Source organism: Heloderma suspectum, chromosome 11 (assembly GCF_057233095.1).
Source record: "Heloderma suspectum isolate Gila_16-S chromosome 11, 16-S_ref, whole genome shotgun sequence".
NCBI lineage: Eukaryota > Metazoa > Chordata > Lepidosauria > Squamata > Helodermatidae > Heloderma > Heloderma suspectum.
The window spans coordinates 38,400,772-38,428,200 of record NC_139468.1 but is presented as its reverse complement, the minus strand read 5'-3'; the positions used below and the strand labels follow the sequence as shown (position 1 = coordinate 38,428,200).

Below are 27,429 nucleotides of genomic sequence, written 5' to 3'. Positions count from 1 at the left end.
ATTATAAATGATCATATTTCTGCTTCTGAAGATGCAGGGGTAGGGAGTTGCCTCGTCGTTAAATGGAAAATACGGGCAAAATGTTTCCCCCTTTACCAAAATCCTCAGTCTAGCTCTGCCCTTGGGGTTTGGGGGTGGTGCCGCCGATTGAATGGTTCCCCTCGGGCGCCAGTTGCTGGCAGCTAGTCTACAGCCACCCCTGGTCCCAACACCATGGAGCTTAAAGTGGCCATTGTGGAGCAAACAAACCTCACCGGGAGTTTTGAGTGAGAGACTGCTGAGTTACAATCCATCAACAGGTTTAATTCTGTCGCTAGTGGCTTGAATCAGAATAATAGATTTTTATCACACTACACTGTAAATGACCACTGTTGATAATGTGATTGTCATTTTCTGCATTTAATTTCCTCCTGACCTCACTGTTTTCCATTTCCACCTCCATCACCACATGTATAAAAAACTGAAACTCTCCTTGATACTCCATGCATCCGATGAAGTGGGCCATAGTCTGCAAAAGCGTAAGCCAGAATAAATCAGTTAGTCTTTACGGCTTCGTTGTTTTTGCTGCAGTATATGTACATGGCCACCCTCTGGGAAATCAGTACAAGGCAGTTTCTAATGTGACTAGCACAATAGCCAGGGCTCGCTCCAGAGGGAGGCAATGGGGGGCATTTGCCAGGGCCCCAAGACCAGCAGGGGACTTCCATTTCCAGTTTCCAAGAAGATCAGCCTACAGGTGCAATCCTAAGCATGTCTAGACAGAAAAGAGTCCTACAACTCCCGGCATGGCCCAGCCAGCACAGCTCTTTTTTCTGTCTAAACGTGCATAGGATTGCACCCTAAGAGAATTCTCCATTTGGATGTTGCACCTCTTCCAGGCTAGGAGGTCCCACTGAAGGCCATATCCAGTGCCGCATCCCAAATCCTGGAGCCAGCACTGATAACAGCATTGACACATTGCATCTAAAGTATTGTATACATTGCAGCACCTTTGCGAGTAACGGCATTACGCCATCCCAACCATCCTTGTGTCTGATCCTTGTTGCTGGTTGAGTCAGGGAACTACGTAACTAGACTTTGTGCTTTGCTTTTCTTTTCTTCTCTTTTCTTTTCTTTAAAGAAAACAGATCCTGAAGTTCTTAGATGCCGAGAAAGACATTTCCGTGCTTAAGGGAACTCTCAAGCCTGGGGATATTATCCACTATGTGTTTGACAAGGACAGCACTATGAACGTTTCCCAAAACCTCTACGCCCTCTTGCCCAGGACCTCACCACTGAAGGGCAAACACTTCCGGACGTGCGCCATCGTGGGCAACTCGGGCATCCTGCTGGACAGCGGCTGCGGAGAGGAAATCGACGCTCACAGCTTTGTGATCAGGTAACGCTGGGCTGCAAGGGGTGTGGCCCCTTCAGGGCTCTTTCCAATGGTGCATTGGAGAGTCAGCTTTGAAGAAGGGCTTTTTCTTCAAAAACAACATGATGCAAAACTTTGGATCTTAACCTCCACCGAGAGGGTGGCAGCGCAGCCCACCAGATTTCGGCAGCAAGCTGTGATGGTGGCATAAAAAGGACCAATTTATCTTTAAAATCACATCCGCCTCTCACACACATATGCCTGCATATCCCACCCGTTGTCCCTTCTTTGCCACTTCAGTCCCCCAAAAGAGTCATGTGGCAGTTTATTAATGACTAGCAAATTCGTTGCGGCAGAAGCTTTGCTGGACTGCGGTCCACTGTCTACAAAACCTTCTGCTGTAATTTAAGGTGCCACAAGACCCTTCATTGTTTCTGGTGCAAAGGTCGAACCAGCTGCCGCCCCTCCAGCAGTTGTTTCAATCCCAAGAGACATCATAGTTACAAGACACTGAGATGCTCACCTATGATTGCGAACTCAGTGAAGGACAGTGAAATTTCACCAGGAGCACGCGTGGCCATCCTTGGCCGATGAGTTTCACAGGTTACTTCTATATTGTTTGTTCCTTTTCTTTATCTTCAGCAGCATTGCCCAAGTTGAGGGTGCCCTGGGCAAGATGCTCTCTAGGGACCCCCACTCACATTCCTGGGTGGCACTCCCCCCCACACACCCAGTTATGCTCCCTTGGCATGCTCCCCACCCCCAACCCCACAGTGCATCTCTCTCTCTCTCTCTCTCTCTCTCTCTCTCTCTCTCATTCTCTCTGTACTCTTCCCCAGCCCTCAGCCATGATGGTCTTCCTTTCCTGCCACCATGCTTGCTTCTTCCCACTTACTCTCCCCCACCCCCACTCCACCCCCAAGCGGCAGCACCTTTCTGTCTCTTTTTTAACTGTTTTAAAGAGTTTGGCTGCACTGCAGAACAAAGCTGCAGTTGTGTCCGGCATGTTCATTCATTTCCCCAGTGTGCCTCTGGGACCATGTGGCCATCTAGAGGCCATCTGGGGAAATGAAGATGCTGGTGCAATTGCCGCTTTCTCCACACCACACCCAGCCTGTTTTAAAAGTTGAAAGAGAGAAAGAAAGAAAGAAAGAAAGAAAGAAAGAAAGAGAGAGAGAGAGAGAGAAAGGAAGGAAGGAAGGAAGGAAGGAAGGAAGGAAGAAGTGAGGGGTGTAGGGAGCCAAAATAGCACCAGTGCGGGAGGCGAGTGAGCAGAGCATCAGTGGCGGGGAGAGCAAGTGCAGGGCGCAAAGGAGATGGCACGTGGGGCCCTCTGAGCCGCAGGGCCTTGGACCTCTCCCTGGTAGTCCGACTTTAGCAGCAACAGTGTTCATCTTCACCATGCAACTTCAGGGTGTTTAAAAGGTAAAGGTAAAGGTGTCCCCAACCAGTCGTGTCCGACTCTAGGGTGCGGTGCTCATCCCCGCTTCTAAGCCGAAGAGCCAGCGCTGTCCAAAGACGCTTCCGTGGTCATGTGGCCGGCATGACTGAACACCGAGGTGCACGGAACGCTGTTACCTTTCCCGCCGAGGCGGTACCTATTTACCTACTTGCAATTTCTTGCTTTCGAACTGCTAGGTTGGCAGAAGCTGGGACTGAAGACGGGAGCTCACTCCACCACGCAGCACTCGGGTCTCGAACTGCTGACCTGCCGACCTTCCAGTCTGCAGTTCAGCGTCTTCTTCTAATTTCTGTAGTGATTTTTAGGTTAAAGAGTTGTTTTCCGTTCTTCATTTTATTTTCTGCATTCGCGGTTTGAGAGTAAATAATTTCCCCTTCCACACTGCATACACCTTTTGTCCTTTGTTAGCGGTGTGGCTACATACGTTCATATGCTGATGCTCTGTGGGCTCTGGCAGACTACCTGCTTTGCATGCAAAAGGTTCTAGGTTTAATTATCATTTTTGTCATGCCATCAGTGCGCCTGGCCCTGAACAGGTCCCTGCCCCCTGGCGCACCCAGTCCCAGATCCAGTGTAGGGGAATCCCCAGAGGGAGGAGAGGGGTGTGGCATCTGGGGCAAACACTGAAGGAACAGGCAACGGCTTCCTTTCCCGGTGCTGTGATAGTCCTGTGCGGTTGTCATACGAAGACTAGTCTCAGTTCCCTGTGCTTGAGCTTGCTTGCGAGCTTCATTGCCTTCCCAGAACCTGGTCCCCCCGGGTGTGTTGGACTGCACCTCCCATCATCCCCAGCCAGCATGGCCAGGCTTGACTGGAAATGATGGGAACTGCAATCCAACATACCTGGAGAGCCCAAGGTTGGGGGAGGCTGCAGTTGGGCATGGCGACAAGGGATTGTGCCAAAGTCTTCCAGAAAAGGTGGGCTTTGAGGAGGGACTGGAAGGACGTCTGAGAGGCAACATCACAAAGTGTCCTGGGAGGCAGTGCAAGCCTCTGGGGCAGCAAGGGGGAAAGCGCGGGGCAGGAGACCATTGGCCAGTAGGGGATGGTGGAGTTGGAGGAGCAACCGTCGCAGGCAGGGATGTGTCGGAATAGAAAAGCTGGGGGGCGAGGCCATGGGGGGCTTAGGGGGCCAGGGGAGCAGTGTGGGCAGGATGCTGGAGTGGGCAGGAAGGCAGTGCAGGGGTGGAAGGAGCGGGTCCGTGACCAGAGGGAGGAGAGCGGCGGAGGAATTGGCAGCAGAGTGCGTGGCAGAGGGGAGGGGGCCCAGGTGAGAGGAGGGAGGAGCAGAGCGGAGAAGCCTGCACCAGGCTAGGCCAGAGATGGCAGGGCGCGGCGCAGCGGTTCTGCCCAGGCACAGAGAGGAAGGACCGTATCTTTGCAATGTCGTAAAAGGGAGAATTGCCACGTCTTGGCCGTGGACTGGATGTGGGAACAAAGAAGAGAGAAGTCCAAGATATTATTTATTTCATTTACTGTATTTTTATCCCATTTTTCAGACAATTACGGTCTCCCAGCAAAGCTCATATCAATAAGGCGGGGGGAGTGAGAGACGCCCTGGCATGAGGCTTACCAACGAAAAAGACAAGAGACACAGCAGGGAAGGGGAGTGGAGGGAGATGAGTTTTCAAGGCCAGGAGGAGGTGGTGAGCTCCAAGCGGGCCTCTAAACGTGCTGCAGGCCAGGCTGATCTTCCCTTGCTGGTCTTCTTGCTGCAGTAGCAGTTGTGGGCTCTGATTCCGTTGGCTGACGGATGGGGCCAGGGCATCCCCCCCCACACACACACACACGTCTGTATTCCCAGGGCACCTGCCCCTTGGAGCGGAGTGTTCTTTCTGGCAGGGCGGGGAAGCAAACCCCCAACCCACAACACCTGTCAACTTTCAAGAATCCCAAAGAGGTGGGATTTTATCCTTTTGAATGTTGTCCACTACTCTACCCATGATGAAAGTAAGGATGAGAAAGCGAGAATACTTTAATATTTTGGAACATTTCAGTATTTTCATTCATTCAGAGTGGGTTCATAAAAGACCTGCTGAACCAAACACATTTAGATGACAGGGCACAGACTAGAGATTTTGTTGAGGCTACAGAGAGGAAGGGCCATATTTTGCAACGTTTAAAAGGGAAAAGTGACAAGACTTGGCTACGATCTGAGGATGGGGAGCCAGGAAAAGAAGGGAGTCCCTCCCAAATGAAGCCAGGGCTACGTGCCTCTTTTTCTTCAGGGTGGACGTCAACACTGCAATGGATAAAGAAAGAATGTGGGCAGAGGAGCCTTTCAGATGTAAGATGAAAAGTTCAGTCTTGGTCATATTGAGTCTGAGATGAGCAAAGGGCTGGATGTGCCTGATCTTATCTGATCTCGGAAGCTAAGCAGGGTCAGTCCTGGTTAGTACTTGGATGGGGGACCGCCTGGGAATCAGGCTTCCTGCACTAAGCAGAGGGTTGGACTCGATGGTCTTGCAGGCCCCTTCCAACCCTGTGATTCTGTGACGACAACGACGAAGAATCCAAGCAGAAATACCAGAGGGGCCATAGGAGATGCAGGATTGGAGTGCAGGGATCAGTGCAATTTCTAGCTAAAATATCCCTGATTGCAGACTATGAAAGGCCTCTGTCTGACGCCTTGGAAAGCCACTGCCAGTCAGAGTAAACAGGATTGGGTTGGATGGACCCGTGGTCAAGCTCAGCATGAGGCAACTTCATCATATTACAACCACCCCCATTTGCCCTAAGCTTTAAAAGCCCACCCGTTATTGCTTGCAGTGCCGTCTCCAGGTTTCTGAAGGTCTTTGGGCAAGGCGCCCTCCCTGGGCCCCCTCCCTCGGCGAGTCTCCCTCTCACTGGCATTGTCCCCTGCTGCTCTTGCTCCCCCTCCTCCTTCTCATCACTGCTACCACTTGCTCACTTGAAAGGCAGAGAGCCAGGGAGCAAGGAGACCTCCGTGTTCACTGTTCCCCTCCTCACCACCACCGTTGTCTGAGCCAGAGTGAGGGGCAAGTGAACCAACTGGTTTCAGTGGTGAAGAGGAGGAGCAACTCCAGGGGGCTGCGGGATGCTGAGTGGACAGAAAGGCAGTGCAGGGATTTAAGGCGAGGTGTCACGCGCTCAGAGCAACAAGGACGGTGGAGGAATCGGCAGCAGAGTGAGAGGAGGGAGGAGCAGAGCGGAGAAGCCTGCGCCCAGCAGCTAGGCCAGAGATGGCAGGGCGCGGAGCAGCGGTTCTGCCCAGGCGCAGAGAGGAAGGGCCGTATCTTTGCAATGTCGTAAAAGGGGGAATTGCCACATCTCGGCCGTGGACTGGATGTGGGGAACAAAGAAGAGAGAGAAGTCCAAGATATTATTTATTTCATTTCCTGTATCTTTATCCCACTTTTCAGACAATTATTGTCTCCCAAAGCAGCTCACATCAATGAGAGAGAGAGAGAGAGAGAGAGACAGAGAGATGCCCTGGCATGAGGCTTACCAACAAAAAAGACAAGAGATTCAGAAGGGAAGGGGGTGGAGGGAGATCAGTTTTCAAGGCCAGGAGGAGGTGGTGAGTTCCAAGTGAGCCTTTAAATTCACGTCAGGCCAGGCTGATCTTCCCTTGCTGGTGTTCTTGCTGCAGTAGCAGTTGGGGGCTCTTGTTCCAAACCCATAAACTAAAAAGACAAGAGACACAGCAGGGAAGGGGAGTGGAGGGAGGTCCAGAAGGAGGGCCCTGCTGGGCTGTGGGCCATCAGCTGGTGCCCAAGCGTGCCTACCTTTGATGCTGGCCCTGATTGCCTGCTTCTTCACAAGTGACCCCTCCGCTAATCATTCAGACACCCCCTTTCAGTATCTTCTCCAGCCGTACGATATCCTTTCTGAATTTGTATCATAAAGAGCTTCCTGGTGTTTCCACTTCCAGATGCAATCTAGCTCCAGTACAAGAGTACGCCCAAGATGTCGGAAGGAAGACAGACCTGGTAACAATGAACCCTTCGGTCATCCAGCGTGCCTTCGAGGACCTGGTGAATGACACCTGGCGGGAGAAGCTGCTTCAGCGCCTACACAGCCTCAACGGCAGCATTCTTTGGATCCCGGCATTCATGGCCAAAGGTGGCAAGGAGCGTGTGGAGTGGGTCAACGAACTCATCCTCAAGCATCACATCAAAGTCCGAACTGCCTACCCTTCCCTGCGCCTGTTGCACGCCGTCCGAGGGTGAGCGCCTCTGGTTCTGAATAAGAGCGGAGACCCCCAAAATTCAGAATTCGGCACATGCTCAAACACTGAATCCAAATTTCAAATGTGTAAATGTTCATAGTTCATAGTTTGGCCCAAGCGAGATGAGTATTCCACGACATTTTGTTTGTTTAACTTTAATGCAACAAGGGCAGGTGTGGGGGGAGGCAAAATTTGAATCTGATCAGAGGAGAGGTGCAGGAGAGAAAGAGATTTTTAACTTCTCCTATGGGCTGGGCTTTTTCTCATCAAAATCCCACCCCCAGCCCTCAGCAATCTTCTTCATCTGCAGGAGAAAATATACTCGGTCCATATATCCTTTCCCCTGCAAGGAGAAAAACTATCTGGAGAGCTGATTTTCTTTTAGCAGATGAGCAAAGTGCCAGGAGAAAGTTGGGCATCTCTTCTCACTCACCCTATGGTGGCTCCGATCAAATTAGAGTCCCCTGTGGCTGCATTAAAGTTCAAACAAAACAGGCCTCCACCGGTATCATGTCTACACTGTGGCCTTTGGGAATTAGATTTTGAAAGATGGCTTTTAAAAACTCAGAACAAATAAATAAATTCATCATAATCACATGACACAGGTTTGTTTCATGTTTAAACCATTTTTTTTAAAAAAAAAAATTAAATCTACTGAACTACACCCCCTTCAGCTTGAAATGTTACAGGTTTAACAGTTTATTCTGAATGTGTAGTTCAGCTCCAAATCTTGACACACATACATGCGTGCATCAGTCCCGGCTTTGTTTACAGCGGGAGATCTGGGGGTGGGAGGATTTTGACCCTGGGCTGTGACTCTAGTCTTCGTTGCCAGAACAAGGAGAATCAGAAGAGGGAATCGCAGAGGTAAATGGGAGGAACAAGCGCTGAAATTTATCCAGGCGCACAGGCCTGAAAGGAACCACAGCGGCCCCTGCTAGCCTCACATAATGGGGCTTTGGGTCTGTCCCCCAACAGGGATGCTGCCGTTCACAAATGCAAAACACACATGCAGACACGACCATGTGCGATTCCGTTTTGTATTAAGCTTCCTCCTGCTTCTCTGTGGGAAACGGAGCCCCGCTGTGCATGCAGATTGGAGGGGAAAGAGAAGGGGACTGCTCGGGCTTGTTCTTTTTCAAGCTGTAATGAAGTGGCTTTCATGAAATAAGCCTTTTAAATCAACTCACTCTTAATCCTGTGATTGCATGTGCCACTGGCTTGAGCTAGAAGCTGTCAGCAGGATATGCTGCGTACTGGAGAGGCGGAAGGTCCCTTTCTCCTGCCAGGACAGCAGCGAGCGGGAGGACAAAGGGGAATTGGATTCCCTTCACTACTCTTCCAGCACCAGCAAAGGCCAAGCCAAAGGGCAGCAGTCCAGATCATGGCAGGGACTGCCCAGTACTCCTGTACCTTTAGCATCTGCACAAGAGATAGAAATGTAACAGTTCTGCGCTTGCATTTCTGAAACTGTGACATCCACAGGAGCTGTGCAAGGGAAAGAACGGAAGAAATTGGCAACACAAGAGAATATTTCTCTGTCTAAATTTGGGGGCAGTAGAACCAGTTGCAGTTGACAAATCCTCCGTGTACATCAAGGGTGGGCAACTTCCGGGGGTCCAATTACCCCCTTCCCCAGAACCCACTGGGAGTCATACCCTTGCCACCTGCTGCCCCTGAATCTGCTGCTGAAATTCAGCTGTGCGGCAGCAAAAAAGGACTGTTTTTTTAAGGGCCTTTTTTTTGTTGCTGCCACACTGCCAAATTTCAGCAGTGACTCAGGGCTTGTTTTTTAAACACGCACACGGGGGAATTGCCCCCCTTTTGCTGCTGTGCTGCCGAATTTCAGTGGCAGCAGTGGTGGGGGGCACAAAAGAGGCAAGGGGGTCCTTGCGGGCTGCTTATCCCTGATGTACAGCATCCGTGGAGATCTGTAGGGCTGGTTGTCTCTGTTTATTTCCTCTCCCCACCCCCCCGCGCGAGAAATGTGACACAGGCAGCCAGGTCATGTGGCCAGAAGAGCGAGCAGAGGAGAGGAGGGCTTGTCTGTTACAGTGACTTGATGTGCAGTAATGAATGAGGCAGGACGAGTGGGACCAGCAAAGCCAACAGCTGGTGCTGAACAGAGCTAATTCAATTACAGCTCCAAGCCGCCGAGAGGCTGAAACCTTCAGCCAAAAAAAAGCTACAAGATGAGCAGCCAGATGGTGTATGTGTATCACTCTGCTCCTACGGTGGGGGGCGGGGGAGTAAGGATTAAACCTGATAGTTCATTAATGACTGCCGAATGCTGCTTCTTTGCAACCAAGATGCCCATGTCATCCTTAGGTCCAGGTAGCAGGAGTTTAACAAGGGTGCGGGGGCTGGGAAAGGCTGGGCATTTCAGCCTCTTAGGGCATTTCTACACCAGCCTAAAATCCTGCATTTAAAACGGGGCTTTCTACTTCCGTTTTAAATGCAGGATCACCACTGACTCCCTTTACATGCGCTTCCTCGCCCCGCCCCCGCCTTCTCCCCGTATCTGAGTCTTCCATTCTCTTTCATTGATCTCGCTCCTCTTCTTGCCGCTTTAACTCTTTTCACGGAGGGAACTGAAGCGGAACACAGCGGGGTAATTTGATCGCTCATTATCTGCGATCTATTTAAAAATGGAACAAAGGGCATTCAGTGCAGGAGGGTCACGGCGTCATGTAAAGAGCCCGCAGACTTCCGTGAAGGAGGAAACTCAATCGCAGGATAAAAGCCCAGTGTGAAGGAGCCCTTAGGCAGCAGGACAAACCATGTCAGACCAACCACGGAGACTGCACACCAGACTGAACTGGGGCAGAATCAAGATGTTAAGGGCCCCTGGGAGATTTGTGATTGTGATCTGGGAACCTGAAGCCAAGGATGGATTGCTGTTTGTTCAGTGGACAGGCAAGGATGGCTGCACGATCTCACTTCTGTCTCCCTGAAAACGATGGTCCCTCCCTCGTCTTGGGCTCAAGTGATACAAGGCAGTGGCTAAACTTGGGCCTTCCCTAATCAAGCATTGATGCATAAATCACATATGAATTGGGATCAGTGGGGATGTAGCTCAGCAGTAGAGCACCACGGTGCATGCAGAAGGCCGCAGGTTTCATCCCTGGCATCGCCAGGTAGGTCTGGGGAAGAACTCCCCACCTGGAACCCGGAAGAGTCACTGTCAGTCATTTTCATTCATTTATTACACGTCTGCCCCGCCCAATTGCTGAAGCTGTCTGGGCGGTTTACAAAGATTAAAATCTAAAAAATACATTAGAAAAACCACTTACATACAAACATATAAACAGACAGCAGCCACAGAGATACGCATATATCTAAAACGATTTTAAATAATCAACAATAAGAAAAATCCAGGGCCTGTTTAAAACCCATCATAGGTTGCCAAATGCCTGAGAGTAGAGGAAGGCCTTAATCTGGCACAAAAAGATAACAACGTTGGCACCAGGTGGGCCTCATCAGGGAGGTCGTTCCATAATTGGGGGACCACCAACAAGAAGGCCCCCTCCCTTGTTGCTGCCTTCCGAGCCTCCCCTGGAGGAGGCACCTAGAGGAGAGCCTTAGATGGTGAACATCGCGTATGGGTAGGTTCATGCCTGGAGAGTCAGTGTTGTCAATACTGATCTAGACCAACAGTCTGACTGAGGATAAGGGAGTTTTATATATTCCGAAAGCAGAGGGCAGGTGGGTGTGCCTTTTAGAGCAACATGGGCACGGAAAGCTGAACGGAAAGTGTTTTCCATGGCATGCTCCCCCCTCCCCATTTTTTTTCCTCCCAGTCTCAAAGCCTGGCTAAGCAGAGTTAAGGAAATATCCAAGGCAGATTAGGTTGAACAGTCAGGAGTTCATTAAAGCACATTGCAGCTGTGGGAGAGTCAGTCGAAATTCAGTCTCCCCAAATACAAGGAACAGGAGGCATTTATACAGACTGTTAGTTGGGGAACAAAGAAAATACACTATACATGCTCAAGAGCTAATTTAGCTCTGCAACAGTCTTATCAGCACAGCTGCATTATTATCTCTTGCTTCTAATTTTCTAAGCTAGCTAAGCTTTTCTAAGCTAGTAAGGATTTTCCTAACTATAATGAGCAAGTTGCAATTACCTTCTCATGGTCAGACACATATGCGTTCTCTCAATCCCATCAAGCACCTTGAGTATTGCTTGAACCAAATGACTCAAGAGGCCTACTCAGGCCTACCTTCACAGCAGGGAAAGGAGTGTATTAATTGTTGTATATTTATTACATTCATTCCTCTCCTTTCCTACAAGGAGCTCAAGGTGATGTACTTGGTTCTCAGTCTCCCCCTGATTTTATCCTTACAACATCCCTGTGAGTTTGGTTAGGCTGCGATGGTGACTGGCCCAAAGTCACACAGTGAGCTTCATGGCTGAGTGGAGATTTGAACCTGGGCCTTCCCAGTTTTCGTTCAACACTCTTGATCCAGGCTTTTAAAACCTGGTGCCTTCCAGAAGTGCTGGTCTGCAACCCTTTTCATTCCCAGCCAGCACAGCCATCGGAGTGGCTGCTCTAACCACTAAACCACACTAGCCACTCTGATTAATTCTGATGATGGATTTAGACAGGTGAGCCATGGGAGCGGGAGGGTCCATCTCCCCTTACCTGCACACCCTTTTTGCTCTTCAGGTCAGACCCCACCATCATCTGACTGTATATGTGATTTAAACAATCAAGTCTGCTGCCATTTAAGTATTACGTGAGTTCCAGATAGCCTCTCCCTGGTGGTTTACCCTCCCTGTGCCTCACTGCCTCCCACAAGCCCCCTCTTATCACAGAGACTTAAAATCCCCAATCATTTATTTATACAAATGCTCTTTTGCCGGCTTCAGCTTCAGAAGGAGGTTCTCTCTGCCAGAATGACTTGCTGAAAAACAGAGGTATCCACTGGCAGGTGCCTCCAAGCCATTTCCCAGCTGCCCGAGTCAACACAAACCGTATGCTTAATAGCAGCGTCGATTGGTGTAGCCAGTCCGTGGTGGTGGGGAAATAATTACAGCCTTTCTCGAGATCGCTTCTCCTTCTAATTAAAACCTGGAGCTTTGTGCAGTCACGGTTCACCGTCAATGCAGGGTCCCATGTGCACTCCGTGCAACCTCGACTGGGGTGGCAAAATTAATTAGCTTTCGTTACGGTCCCCAGCGGCTTTGCAAAACAGGAGAGCACTGCCCTCGGAGGTAACGTGGACATTATCAGAGGTGGCCCAAGTGTGGAAAAAGGAGATACTGTGGTCGTTTGCTCCCTGTTTACAGCTCCGGCAGAGACGTTTTCCCCCCCTGTGTGGCTACAATGCACAATCCGTGTGTTCTGGCCCAATCACTCACCTTGTGCGCGGCTCAGATGAGGTGCCTGTGCCATCAGCCCAGCATTCTGCCGGTGTCATGTTCACTGCTGCCATCAAGCTTTTTGTTGTTCAGCAGCATCCTCTGGCGCCTAACAGAACAGCATGCCAGCACCGCAATGTTGAGCGGGCCATCCGTTGGTTCCCTTACCCTGGAAAAAACGGGGAGTTCGATCCAGAGTTAGGTACATGCAACTGGGTCGGCACAGGCAGGCTTCCCTGCCTTTTCCTCCACATGGCACCCCCCTGCAGCCCCCTGAAAATGCTGCAGAGAGGCTCAGGAGACCCTGCTGAATGGGGGGTGAGCCGTTGTGTGTGTGGGATCCCCTCAACATTGGGTGGAGGCACCTTCCATGAGTGGACCCCTGTTGCCAGCAGAAGGCAGATCTTGGATCCAATGCAGGGTGTGCAAATCATGACTCATCTTCTCCCATTGTCTTCAGCGTTGTGGGTGCTCTGTGGAGCTGGGTCTGGTAGAACACTCAACTCATAGAATCACAGAATCATAGAATAGTATTCCATAGAATAGGCCATCGAGTCCAACCCCCGCTCAGTGCAGGAATCCAAGTCAGAGCATCCCTGACAGATGGCTGTCCAGCCTCATCTTGAACGCCTCCAGCGTGGGAGAGCCCACCTCCTCCCTAGGGAATCGGTTCCATTGTCGTATTGCTCTGACAGTCAGGAAGTTTTTCCTGATGTTCAGCCGGAATCTGGCTTCCTGTCACTCGAGCCCATTATTCTGTGTCCTGCACTCTGGGATGATCGAGAAGAGATCCTGGCCTTCCTCTCTGGGACAACCTTTTGAGTACTTGAAGAGCGCTATCATATCTCCCCTCAGTCTTCTCAAGGCTAAACATGCCCAGTTCTTTCAGTCTCTCCTCATAGGGCTTTGTTTCCAGTCCCCTGATCATCTTCGTTGCCCTCCTCTGAACACTCCCCACGGTCTGCAACTCCCAGACATCCCTTTAGCTGGGGATTGTGTCATAAAACACTCCAGTGGAGGCTGGTGGCTCTGATGTCAGTGGGGCGGTGAATCCACTCCAGGTTTCAGTCAAAACCAGTCAGAACTCTCGAGCTGGATAGTTCCTTGAGCATTCTGACTGAAACCTGGAGCAGATTCACCGCCTCACTGACATTGGAGCCACCAGCCTCCACTGGAACACTCCCTGATATTTACAGGATCCCTGCATTGTCGAAAACAATGTACCAGCGTTTATCGCCTAGCCTTCTGCCTGGCACAGTGAACAGATGAGATTCAGACGGCTGTTTTCTGCTTCTTTTTACAGAAGAGCATTCAGACATAGAATCCCCTACTGCATCCTGGAAACACTTTTCCCATGTTTGTCTAGACCAGGCTAAATCTGTCCTAGCTCTTTCACCAGGCCCTATCCACATGGACCAGTGCTTTTGAAATTAAAACTACAACAACAGCTGACAACCCTCAGTAAACTAGTAAGGCTTTTTCAAGGAAGGACCCCACCCCCATGTGAAGGCCATCCACTGTGCAGGAATACCGAACCAGCGCAAGCATGTGCCGCAAGATCTGTGGCCAACGGGACCTTTTTTTTCCCCTTTTTAGCATGAGAATATAAGGTGTGCCCTGCTGGATTAGACCAAAGATCCTTCTGATCCAGCATCCTCCTTCCTACCACCAATGATCATGGTGCCCACAAGCAGGGCACAGAAATCACACACAGCCCCACAGACAGTTGCGCCCCAGCAATGAATAACAGTAACTGGTATTCAGTGCCATATTGCCTCTGAAACTGCAGGCAGGGCCAGCCACAGACCAAATAGCTCTCCAGGGCACCCCACCCCAATTAGCTGAACTGTGAATGTCTTACTTTTTTAAATTTCATTTGTTCGTTGCATTTTATTGCATTTGCTCATTTTCCAATTGTTGCACAATTTGATCTCAATGGTCTTATAGGCCCCTTCCAACCCTACTATTCTATGATTCTGTGATCCCTGTTCTGTAAGACAATGTTTGCATCCAATTTGGATGGCTTTAAAAGCGAGTTAGACAAATTCCTGGAGGAGAAGGCTCTCAATGGCTCCTAGTGGCCTATGTACACCAGTTGCTGGGGAACATGGGCAAGAGGGTGCTGTTGCACTCATGTCCTGCTGATTGGCCAGTGTGTGAACAGCATGCTGGATGAGATGGGCCCTTGGTCTGATCCAGCTGGGATCTTATGTTCTTACATTTTTCCTGTGAATAACAATAAGTTTTTAAAAGCAAAGTTAGTGCAATGCTGGCCTTTTGTCCTATAGATTTCAGCTTCTGAGCAAATAGCTGAGTTGATAGCCTGTGACTGCACCCTCATATCCTCCATGCCTGCCTCGATTAGAAATTGCATGCAGCAATCATGGCTAGTAACCATTGACAGACCAATCATCCATGAATTTCTCTAATCGCCTTCTACAACCATCTAAGACATCACAACCTCTTTTGGCAGCAAATCCCATTATTAATTATGCAATGTATGAAGAAACCTTTTCTTTTGTCTGTCTTCCATCTACTGCTGTCAAACAGTTTCATTGGATTACTGTCCATTCCTGCCATCCCAGCTATGAAAATCAGCTCTCAACCTTATCAGGAACAGCTCTGTGGTTCATCGACCAGGAAGATCAGACTAGCAGGGGAGCTGTCCAACAGAGGGCACAGTGAGAAAGGTGTTGCTTCAGCAAGGAGTAGATGCCAACTGAGAGCTGTACAGGGGGTGCTGATGCCCCACTCTTCCTGGCTTGTCAGTACGGTCCCAATCCAGTGCATGCTTCCTCCTCACAAGTAGGGCTCAAGATTATCTGATCTGCTGCCAAACTGGCACTACGTCTCCAGCTCTGAGCTTCTGTCTGGACTTACTGCCACCTTTGTTCTTGGGGCCTTGGGGGGTGATATTGGTGGGTCTGAAGCAGGGGAGTAAGACCAGTCCAGGTACTTAGGTTCCTTTAATGCCGCAGCCTCCACGAGTAGGGCACTGCTCCTCATGACGATCTCAGAAAGGCTACTGGCATCATTTGACTTCTCCTGACTCTCGTGACCACTTGGAGCAGTGACAGGATCCTCCTCCTCCTCTTCTGAGGTCTCCTCAGATTCCAGGGCCATCCTAGCAGGAAGGTGGTGGGATACGACAATGATTCCGCAGTCTGGTATTATTTTATTTATTCACTGTACTTCTAAACAGCACAACAACTGAAGTTTTCTGGGCAGTGTACAATATATTAAATAAAATATAGTACAAAGATTAAATAAAAAAACAAAAAAACTGCAAAATAAACCCAGCGGCAAAGAATAAAACCATTACAACATCATAAAGCCACATTAAAACCAGCAGCAGAATAGAGTACTAAAAGCACCAAAAACAGTTCATAAAATGACTTGGAGAACAAAAAGATATTCACTTGGCACCAAAAACCATATGCTAGGCACCAGGCGAGACTCTTTGTGAAAAGCATTCCACAACCAGGTGGCACCCTAAAAAGATCCTCTCTCTCGTAGCCACCTGCCTCGCCTCATTTGGCAGGGGCACCTGGAGGAGGGCCTCAGACGATGAACTTAATGTCCAGGGAGGTAAATATGGGAAGAGATATTTCTTCAGGTAACCTGGGCCCTAGCCATTGAGGGCGTGAAAGGTTAAAACCAGCACTTTCAACTGAGCCCAGAAATGGACTGGCAGCCAGTACGGATAGAGAAGTACTGGCATAATATGATCACATCGGTCAGTCCCAGTTAACAGTCTAGCCGCCCTATTCTCACACTGTTTTCTGTTCCTTTCTAGCTATTGGCTAACTAACAAAGTGTACATCAAACGCCCGACCACCGGTCTACTTATGTACACCCTGGCGACTCGCTTCTGCAACAGGATTTATCTCTACGGTTTCTGGCCGTTTCCTCGGGATCAAGACCAGAACCCCGTCAAGTACCACTACTATGACAGTTTGAAGTATGGCTACATGTCCCAGACCAGCCCCCACACTATGCCCCTGGAGTTCAAGGCCCTGAAGGCCCTGCACCAACAAGGGGCCTTAAAACTCACGGTGGGGGAGTGTGATGGGGCCACATAGCATGGGCTTCTGGCAACTCGCTTTCCTAGAGGCTATGCACCATGGGAGGATGGGGAGGGGAGGCAAGGATGAGTGGTAGATGGCAGAGTTGGTTTTCTTTGTTAACGTCCAGAAGAGGAACACAGAGATGTATACGGGCCACTGCCCATGCTCAACGCCTGAGCAGTACCACTGTTTGGTGTTCACAGAGAGAATTGCCTGTGAGGAGCTGGACTGAGGGAAGAAGCAGCCCTTGCCGGGTGCAGAATGGAGCTGGTAATTACGACAGTTTCCCCCGCTCTCCATGGCTTGGAAAGTCACTGTGGTTTGTATGGGTACTTTAGCGTGATGACTTAAGTGTTAGGCGAGGTGTCGTGAGTGGTCTAGAATTGGTAGATAGGGCCTGTTTGGCCAGGAAGCTGGGCTTCCGGCTTGTGTCATGTTCTTGGTTTAGTGGTAATAAGGGGGACTTAGGGGTGGGGGTTAATCCTTAGATTTGCCAAAAAAGCAATGAGGGAGTGGAGCTATGAAAAGCAGCTGTGGCGGGTTCTCCAGAGGAGTCAGTCCAAGAGAGTTCACAGCTTCAGCTTGGCGCCATTTGTGAAATGAGCCACGGACGGAGCCCTCTCACTTCAGAAAAGAACCAGCAGCTCTCAAACACATCACTTGGGAATGGCAGACTGAAGGTTTTTTGAGGCAAAGCAGCTGGATTTTCTGTTGTTTTTACAGGAAGAGAAAACATCACTGCCTCAACAGACAATGTGGAGCTGATGTAATTAAACAAATGAACAATAAGATTGGAGTGGACTTAGAAGGACGCTGTGATTTTGTTTCCTGTTTCTTTTCTTCCTTTGTAATGAAACGTCTTTGGGGTGTAGTACATAGGAGATACCAAGCCAAGTTGTTGGCGTCAAGGGTTTCAGCTTTTAGAAGATGAGGGACTCCCCTTTGAATCCAGTTCATGACAAGAGTTCTTCAGCTGAACCAAACTACAGATGTCAAAAACTAGCCAGATTTTACTAATCATCCAAAATGACTCATCAATTGTAGTTCAATTGATTTGTTAATAAACCAGTTTTTAAGTCACTGTAGCTGTCATTGACTTCTATTGACCTAAGCCTAGTTCTCACAAAAACTGGATGAGGTAAACCTGGATCTGGCCTGGACACCTCAGACTGCAGGTGGGACTCTAGAATGACAAAATGCTCCTCCATAACACACACATCCCCAAATCCATGCACACAGAAAACTAGCAGGTCAGGGAAAAGGCTAGGCTGGATTCCTTCTCCCTCACATGCTGATTTTTTTAATATAGAAAGCATTTTGTCTGTGTATGGAGAACTGTCAAACTACATGTTACATTAAATTAATAAAATGTCTCTCTGTATGTGGTTTTGTTTTACTCAAAAGTAAGCACATAACCCCTGATCCGGATCAGAACCACAACATGCATGTGGAGCTTAAGCCTTATCTCTCCAACTGTGACCCCCACCATGCACCCCACACATTGCCGAAAGTCCCCATGCGCACAATCAAACAACAAGTAGCACTAGTTTTTTTTTTAAAAGCTAGCCTTAAATTTAGATATTTATTATAACCAAAGGCCAAACTACATGTAACTAGGGATGCTTGAGAAATTTGGTTTTGCGAATTCTGATACAAACAAACTTCTGGGCACCACATTTTAAGAAGGATGCAGACAAACTGGAGAGGGTTCAGAGGAGGGCAACAAAGATGATCAGGGGACTGGAAACAAAGCCCTATGAGGAGAGACTGAAAGAACTGGGCATGTTTAGCCTTAAGAGAAGACTGAAGGGAGATAGGATAGCGCTCTTCAAGTACTTGAAAAGTTGTCTCAGAGAGGATGGCCAGGATCTCTTCTCGATCATCCCGGAGTGCAGGACACGGAATAATGGGCTCAAGTTACAGGTAGCCAGATTCCGGCTGAACATCGGGAAAATCTTCCCGACTGTTAGAGCAATACGACAACAGAACCCATGACCTAGGGAGGTAGTGGGCTGTCCCACGCTGGAGGCGGGATGGCCACCTGTCAGGGATGCTCTGACTTGGATTCCTACACTGAGCAGGGGGTTGGACTCGATGGCCTTGTAGGCCCCTTCCAACCCTACTATTCTATGATTCTATGATCCCACCTTCCAGACTAGCTATGCACACAAGTGCATGTGCACACACGCATACAAAAAGAAACACAGGACCTTATCTGAATATGTGAATGGGGCAAACGCATGAGCAGCCTCAATTTAAACTTTGCCTTGAGTGGTAAAGCTTTTCCTGGACTGTACCACTTCAGGCAGTAGGTGTGGATTGCATGCGTGAATTCTCCACCCCAAAACAAAACCACCAGTAAGACATGAAGAAAAAGACTAGGTCAAACTCTTCTTTTGAGGAGGAAAGTTTTCAGACCTTCCCAAGAACCACAGCAGGCTGGGGGTCTTCTGACACTATCAGCCTTTATTATGCAGATTTTGGGCAGAGCATGCTAGCATGGGTGAATCGCACACACACAAGAGGTCTGCACGCTGGTACAGATAAGCAGAAACTTTATATAGTTTGCAATTTCTTGCTGCGCCACAGCTGTCAGCCAATCAGATACTGACATGCTAGTGGGTGCTACTACAGTTGACGCACGTACATACAGGGAACAAAACTTTCCAGCACAGTTTTCTTATCTACTTACAACATTCCAGCTTTACAACGTCCCAGCACATTCTCTTTATCTGCTTACAATGCATTTCTACTTTCCCCACCAATGGCAACATTCAAAAACACTCAGAGGGAGGCCTATCTTTTCGGCTGCAGCCTGAACAAAACTACAGTTTTTCTCTCTCACTCTCCAACTGCTAATTAGATGGAAGGGGCATATTTTAATGTGTAGTCCTCTACTTATGGTGTGAAATGGCCCAGTCTAAGAATAGCTGTATCATTTTGATTCTGCTGTGTATGGCTAAACTGGCCCATATTCTTAGGAGTTTGTTTGTTTGTTTGTTTGTTTGTTTGTTTGATTTATTAGCCACCCAGCTGGCCAGCTACCCAGTCACTCTAGGCAGTGTACAATACTAATTTACATAATCAACTGAACAAACAAAAAATGACAAAACACTGCTCTAAAAAACCCTAACCCACCCCAAATGACTGCCTGAACAGCCAGGTTTTTAAAGCCTAGCAGAAGTTTATCAAAGAGGGGGAATGGTGGACGTCATGAGGGAGGGAATTCCAGAGTGGGGGCCACCGCAGAAAAGGCCCTCTCCCTTGTCCTCACCAGCCTAGCTGTCCTGGCTGATGGGACAGACAGAAGGCTACCGAAGCCAATCTTGTTGAGCGGCATCCCTGGTGTTGTTGGAGGCACTCCTTAGGATAGACTGGGCCGGAACCATATTGGGTTTTAAAGGTCAATGCCAACACTTTGAATTGGGCCCAAAAAACAACTGGTAACCAGTGCAGCTCCTTCAGCACTGGATTGACGTGGTCTCGCCGATGGCTGCCTTTAATCAAGCGGGCCGCCGCATTCTGCACCAGCTGCAACTTCAGAACCATCTTCAAGGGTAACCCCACATAGAGCGCATTACAGTAGTCTAGGCGAGAGGAGACCAGGGCATGTACTACTGATGGGAGCAGATGGTCGGGAAGGAAGGGGTGCAGCCGCCATATCAGATGGAGTTGGTACAGCGCTGCTCGGCTCACAGCTGACACCTGAGCCTCCATGGAGAGCTGGGAGTCCAAAATGACCCCCAGACTGCTGACCTGGTTCTTCAAGGGTAGCTGCACCCCATTAAACACCAGGTCAACATCACCCAACCTCCCCTTGTCTCCCACAAGAAGTACTTTGATTTTGTTGGGGTTCAGTTTCAGCTTGGTAACATTGAGCCTTCACAGGTGGAACATGATGGAGTGTGTTTTTGCGAAGCCAGGAAGAAAAACATCAGTGAAGAAGAAGCACCAGTACCAGAACCCGTTTTGTCACCATCAGAGCCTCTATGCAGTTAATGACTTCATTATCTGGCATTCCAAGATGCGCGTTCTTGGGCATTCTTGCGTGACTGCAGGAGCTGTTGGTAGATCAAGATGACACACACAACATGCCTCTTGTACACAAAACACCCAGTATTTAAATCAGGGCCGACAGGAAACAGTGATCCAACTGAAAGGTCTTGAAATTGACCCAGTAATTCAAGGAGAAGCAGTTTCGTGAAAGGACTCCTCCCCCAACGTTGTTTCTCTGAATTGTTTCTGTGATTTTTCAGCACATTTACGGGGGAGTAAGTCCTGCTGAACTGAATGGGGTTTTACTTCTGTTTAGACATGCGTACAATTACACTGTTACTCACTGAAACAGTTGGGATGCCTTTTAAACATTTAGGTCTGCTTTTGAATAAAGCATCTTTGAGGGTTTTCCATCTTCAATTAACGATGGGCGTCTCAGGGTCTGGGATATAGCTAATATGTTTAAATTTACTAACAGGATAAGAGCTAGAGAAGGGAGTTTAATAAAGGATTATGTTAAAGAAAAGTGGAACCTTTTAATGATTTATTGGAATGAAAAAGCAAATGAATCATTTTAATGAATCATTAAAATCCTTTCCATTACTGGGTATGATTTATGACAGTTTTGGTATTAAAATTGTGTTTAAATTCATAATGCTGCTTTTAATTTGAGACTGGCTTTGATGTTCAGATTTGATCATTGTGAGCAATATTTGGCGTTATTAGATATTGGGTATTATGATATGTATTATGTAAGTAACAGTAAAATAGTAATTATTAAAAATAGAAATAAAGCATATTTGGGGAGGAGGGTTGCAAGACATTTTTTATAAAAGAATGAAAACAACTCAGACATAAAACATGTTTTTCTTAGCAGTTCAGGTTTAAAAATAGGTTTGCATGGAATGGAAGATGGTGACTTTATATTTTTAATAAGCCTGCCTCAGTCACTGCTCTTCCTTTGGAGGTGCACTGAGCACTGCACTTCTCTGATAAAATAAGCTGCTGGAGGAACGATCCACCCACTCTGTAAAAGTGTGTGTTTTCCTCTAGACATTCAACTGTTCTCCACTTTAATGGTGGCCTCCAGTGGGTGTCAAAAGAAGTAACCATTTTTCTAGTGGTGGCAGCCATTTTGAACTCAAAACTCAAAACCCCACTTCAGAATAGGGTTTTCTGGGAAAAACAAAACGACAGGCACTCTGATTCTCTTTTTCCCAGACCCCCCTCCCCACCCCCCATAAAGATTTTTGCCTTGCTCATGAAATACAGCCAATGTCGAGGAGGTGAAATAGCTGAGAAATAATCCTTGTCAATTTGGCACTGCTCTAATTCAGATCTCCATCATTTACAAATGCCCAAGGGGATGGCTAAGCAAATACATTTATTATTTATTTTAATTACAATACTTCTATACCACTCAATATATTAAAATCCCTAAGCGGTTCTGTATAAAATATAGACATCTCCTGTTATCAGAGTGGCTGTGTGTCCTTTACAGAGGACAGTCCTCTATTTGAAGCTGTCTTCTCTTTGAAGGTCTGTCCAGTCCAAGTTTGGTTTAAAGGTAAAGAACCATCAGAAGGAGTGCAGGGAGGGAGGTTGGGTTGAGAGACAGTGACTTGCCCAGGGTCACCCAGTAAGCTTCATGGATGAGTGGGCATTTGAACCCAGGTCTTCCAGGACCTACCCAATACTCTAACCACTACACTACCCTGCCATTTTTTGGTCTTCCTCCCTCCCTTTGATTAAGAGTAATTTAGGGCACAACCCTACGCATGTTTAGACAGAAAAAAGTCCCACAACTCCTAGTATGCTCCAGTCAGGGAGATGTAGGACTTTTTTTCTGTCTGAACATGCATAGGGTTGCGCCCTTAGGCTCAAAACATGCTTAACTTTGACTGGCCCATGAGCTTCACCATTGTGTAGGGATTTGAACTTGGGTTTCCTTGGTCTGCAAGCCCCTCTACTCCCCACTCCCCTGGCCACAGTGAGATCACACACACGCAGCTTATAGTTCTCCTGTACTGCTACACATGCGTAAATGCCCAGCTACCACACAAACACTGACCCGGCTTCACTGAACGAGCTTCATTCTGTCAGATTTGAAGTGTCCAGCCCCTGTTCTTTCTTACTCCACTGACGGGTACTTCAGTGGTTTAAGTAAAAGAGAAGCCATTACTCGACTGAATTTTGGGGCTCGTGCTCCCTCTCCGTCCTCATTTAACCATGCCCATTTAGCACCTCACCCTCATACCTTTGGTGATGTTCCTTTCTTTTCAAGGAAGTTATATAATAAAAGTGTCTCTGAGCATATACAAAGCACCTTTCCTCACACCACTGAGCAATTGCAACCTCTGGAATTAGGGCTCCTACATAGGCCTGGGCCCTGACATCTCTCCTTTTGGAAATTAAGCAATTCCTCCACTTTCCTTTATTTCATTTTGAGAGTGAAGTTCAAATATTGTCTGAACCTTTAAAAATGTATCATGGTATTTATATACCACCATGAAACCTTATGCTATTACAGCGCTGCCTCCAGACCTGACTCTGCCTGTCCACATCACCATCCTCACAGTGACAGGTGCACTTTCTAGCATACCTTTCAGGGCAGAATTATACATCTCTTCTGTCACCACGTGGTCTCTCACCTGAAATGCCCCATCGGTGTTGGCCAGGCTCTCATCTAATGATGGTGCCAAAGTGTGTAATTACCTAGTTGCATGTACAAATTTATCCAGCTCATAATGTTGGGCTGTATTATGAATTGCGTGCATTTGCCCCAATCCTTCTCCATCTCAGAATGTTAAAAGTTGCAAATGTGCAGCCAGCAATTGCCTGAACAGCTGCCCAAAGTTATCTGCTTTCTAGGTACACGTGCAAAGTCTTGTTTTGTTTTTAAATGTTAATCTCTTGCTTTCCATCAAACTCGCATTGATTGCCATGAAACTACAAGGACTTTTTAAATGGGCATGTGTGTGTATGTGGTGTGTGTGTGTGTGTGTGTGTGTGTGCAATACACATGAACAAATAATAAACTAATCATGTTTACACATTCAGACTCATCCCAGATTTGAACATCTCACATATGATGTATGGGGAAGGTTTAAAACAACCAATCTGAAAAGACAACAAATTGTGAGGCAACAGCCAGAAATCATGCCTCAAGTTGCAGCATCCACATTTGCCACAACTTTAATTACGCATGCACTGAGATGATGTACCCTCCGCACAGCAGCACCATCAGCTCACATATGCCAACATTGCAAGCTGGAAGTTAATTCTCAAAAAACAAGCTTTTTAAAACACTTGCCAAGAAAGCTTGTAAAGACTGGGTCGATTCCAAATCGGGCAGAGAGAAGCTTGCCCATCGCCAGTCTCTGCAAGGTTCCCATAAGAGTGCCACCATTTTGAATTCTGTTGTGGATGCAAGCCAAGACTCATTGCACATGGATAAGTGTGAAGGAATCCCCCCTGCAAGATAGGACTGCTCTGGAACTGATCCCAGCTCGCCTTCCAAAATAGGACTGGCCAAACCTGTCCTTCTAGTCCCCCAAAATACCCAGTAGCCACCCTCCCAAGCCAAGAGGCACGGACGTTAGCACTGAGGTTATGCAGAGAAATCACACCAACTAAAGGGTGGATAAAGGTTTATTAAGATAAAAATAAAGGGGGAGAGGGAAAGGGAAGAATGGAAGTCACAAACTGGACAAAAGGGTACAAAGCCAAATTACTTAAACATGCACAGAGAGCCTTATGAACGCACGCCCAAGCAAAATAATAAAGCTACCTGGCCTGTCCTTAACATACCTATGGGTCTCCCCAGCTAGCAACCAGCCATCTGCAGGTCCAGGACCACCAGGATGAAGGGCGACCCCAGGCCTCGACCTCAGCCCCCTGTTAAAGCCCAGCCCTGGCAACCCAGGGCAGATTTCCCTACAGCCAGTCACTGGCTTGGCCCCTGGGAGGGCCACCCTGGCCTCCAAGAGGCTGGATCTCCCCACTGGCTCCACCTGTTAGCAATTCCTCATTAGCAGGGGCTGCGCCTGGCCTTGAGTGAAGGGCTGGGGACGGGGGTACATCAGGCTTGACTGCCTGGCCTAATCTTAGGGTGGAAAAGAGGCCATCATTCTTGACAATAAGCATTTACATCTAAGGAGCGATGTTATTTCTGGCCCCTTGTTGAGTCTTGTCGACAAGCTTGGGAGCTTGGTTATGAAGGTTTGGACAGCTGAGATGGTATCCAATCTTCATCCTACATAGAGTAGACCTATTGAAATGAATGAGACTTGTTAGCCACAACTAACTTGTCCCATTCCTTTTAATGGGTCTGCTCTATGTAGGACTAACATTGGATACTACCCCCGGTGTCTCAGTGTTACTGGAAACATGAATAAATTCTCTCCGCAGGCTAGAGAGATGCCAAGTCAAGCACTCTGTATAAGCACTGTAGATTTGCTCTTCTGGTTCCAGCGAGCTCTCCATGGTTACTGGCAATGCAATCACAAGAACAAAACCTTCCTCTGACCTGTCTGTCCCCTCTCTGTGTTTGGCTCCCATGGCTGTAAACGCTTGGCTTGCTTGTCAACGGCAAAGGTAAACAAACTCCTATGTGGAAGAGGCCGCAATGTGAGCTGGGTTCTTTTAAAGCTAGCACAGTTGGGAAGAGAGGACGTGTAAGAGATCTGCTATATGTATGAAAGGCAGTTCCCAGGGTTTTGTCACAATCTAGCATAAGCAAAACTCAGAACCTGGAGTGGGGGCAAAGCAGAGGAAGGCACAGAGCTATGCAAAAAAATGTGGGTGCCGTTCTTGGTGCCTCCCATTGAGTTCTAAGTAAATGGGTGCCAATCTGGTATGTAGTTGAGAGGGGGTCCTGGAACAGGAGCAGGAGGCATGTTTCGACAAGAGGTCAACACCAACTCCAAAACAAACAAAAAAAGAGGGGCATCTCACATGGCGCTGAAGCAAGTGGTGTGTTTCATTTACAAAAAAAGCACACCCATTTGCCATTAGTACCTTGGGGGAGCCTCCAAGAATGGCCCCTGCATGCCAACCAGGCTGGAGACCTCTGGCATGCCACAGGAGGCTGTGCACATGGCCCCATCAACAGGGCCACAGCCTAGGCTAGCTGAGAGGGAGTTGACAGCTGGGCATGGTTCCATTGCCACGGTGATAGAGGTACTTCCTCCCTTGGCAGGAAGTCTGGATCACTCAGGTGGTGCAGTCAGGGGCGGGGTTTCTGTAAAGCCTGCAGCCGACTATTCATAAGCCAGCCAGGCACCACCCAGGGGGCATCAATGCCAGGGCTCTCCAGTAACCCGGAGAACACGGGAGAAAGGGGAGGAAAAAGCCTGGGAAGAGAGGAAAAGGACTCAGAGTGGCTTAACCCCCTCACCTCTTGCAGCTGAGGCCAGAAGGAAGAGTGGGCTGTGGGGAAGTCAACAGGGCTGGCCCAAGACATTGGGCTGCTTGAGGACAAGATGGCGCCACCCCCCCCCCCAAATTCCATATACAGAAGCTGGGTGCTCTGGCCACTGAATCTTACTTGAACACGGATGACAGGACAGTGTCCTCCACCACACCTGAGGGTCGCAGGGCAGTTTAGGGGGGGCAGGGTAGGTGGTGTGGCACACACAGCTCTGTCTTGCAACACCTTGCCGCCAACCCCCGCCTCCAGAGGCATCCGCCTCATTCTGCTGACGTTTATGCCAAACATATTTTGGGTGTCAGAGGTGTGAGGAGTTTATTTATTGTGTTTATATCCTGCCTTTCCCCCAATGCTTTTCTCCCCCACACTTACACTTTGTTGTTGTTGTTGTTCAGTCGTTAAGTCGTGTCTGACTCTTCGTGACCCCATGGACCACAGCACGCCAGGCCTTCCTGTCCTCCGCTCTCTCCCGGAGCGTGCTCAAGTTCATATTCATTGCATCAGTGATGCTATCTAGCCATCTCATCCCCTGCCATCCCCTTCTCCTTTTGCCTTCAAACTTTCCCAGCATCAGGGTCTTTTCCAGTGAGTTTTCTCCTCACATTAGGTGGCCAAAATATTTGAGCTTCAGTATCTGTCCTTCCAATGAGCAGTCAGGGTTGATTTCCTTTAGGATGGACTGATTGGACCTCCTTGCAGTCCAAGGGACTCGTAAGAGTCTCCTCCAGCACCACAGTTCGAACGCATCAATTCTTCTGCACTCAGCCTTCCTTATAGTCCAGCTCTCACAGACATACATTACTACTGGGAAAACCATAGCTTTGATTATATGAACCTTTGTCGGCAAGGTGATGTCTCTGCTTCTGACTATGCTGTCTAGGTTTGCCATAGCTTTCCTCCCAAGGAGCAAGCGTCTTTTAATTTCATGGCTACAGTCACCGTCTGCGGTGATCTTGGAGCCCAAGAAAGTAAAATCTGTCACTGCTTCCATTTCTTCCCCTTCTATATGCCAGGAAGTGATGGGGCCAGATGACATGATCTTCGTTTTTTTAATGTTGAGTTTCAAACCAGCTTTTGCACTCTCCACTTTCACCTTCAACAAGAGGCTCTTTAGATCCTCTTCGCTTTCTGCCATTAGGGTGGTGTCGTCTGCGTATCTGAGGTTGTTGATAATTCTCCCGGCAGTCTTAATTCCGACCTCTGATTCATCCAACCCGGCGTTTCTCATGATGTACTCTGCATATAAGTTAAATAAGCAGGGCGACAATATGCAGCCTTGTCGTACTCCTTTCCCAATTTTGAACCAATTGGTTGTTCCATGTCCGGTTCTTACAGTTGCTTCTTGATCCTCATACAGGTTTCTCAGGAGACAGGTAAGGTGGTCTGGTACTCCCATCACTTTAAGTATTTGCCACAGTTTGTTGTGATCCACACAATCAAAGTGTGGATCACAACATAGTCAGTGAAGCAGAAATAGACATTTTTCTGGAATTCTCTTGCTTTCTCCATGATCCAGTGAATGTGAGGTAGGTCCATCCGAGAGAGCGATTGCCCATGGTCATCCA

At 48.3% G+C, this 27,429-nt stretch overlaps 1 protein-coding gene across 2 annotated transcripts in view; it reads left to right on the top strand.

The window, feature by feature from the left end:
• The window catches only part of ST8SIA2 (ST8 alpha-N-acetyl-neuraminide alpha-2,8-sialyltransferase 2), a 47,305-nt gene extending 29,495 nt beyond the window's left edge, over positions 1 to 17,810 (top strand). The window contains exons 4-8 of one of the 2 annotated variants that reach the window (XR_014785415.1): positions 1,121 to 1,378; positions 6,712 to 7,005; positions 16,167 to 16,331; positions 16,641 to 16,707; positions 17,161 to 17,810. Coding sequence is in view for 1 of the 2 variants with exons in the window: in XM_084817436.1 (XP_084673562.1) it covers positions 1,121 to 1,378; positions 6,712 to 7,005; positions 16,167 to 16,452 (838 nt within the window). In the remaining variant the exon portion in view is untranslated. Of the gene's footprint in view, positions 1 to 1,120; positions 1,379 to 6,711; positions 7,006 to 16,166; positions 16,453 to 16,640; positions 16,708 to 17,160 lie in introns of those variants that run through there. The other variant, XM_084817436.1, reaches the window with a different exon arrangement.
• The last annotated feature ends 9,619 nt before the right edge of the window (positions 17,811 to 27,429 follow it).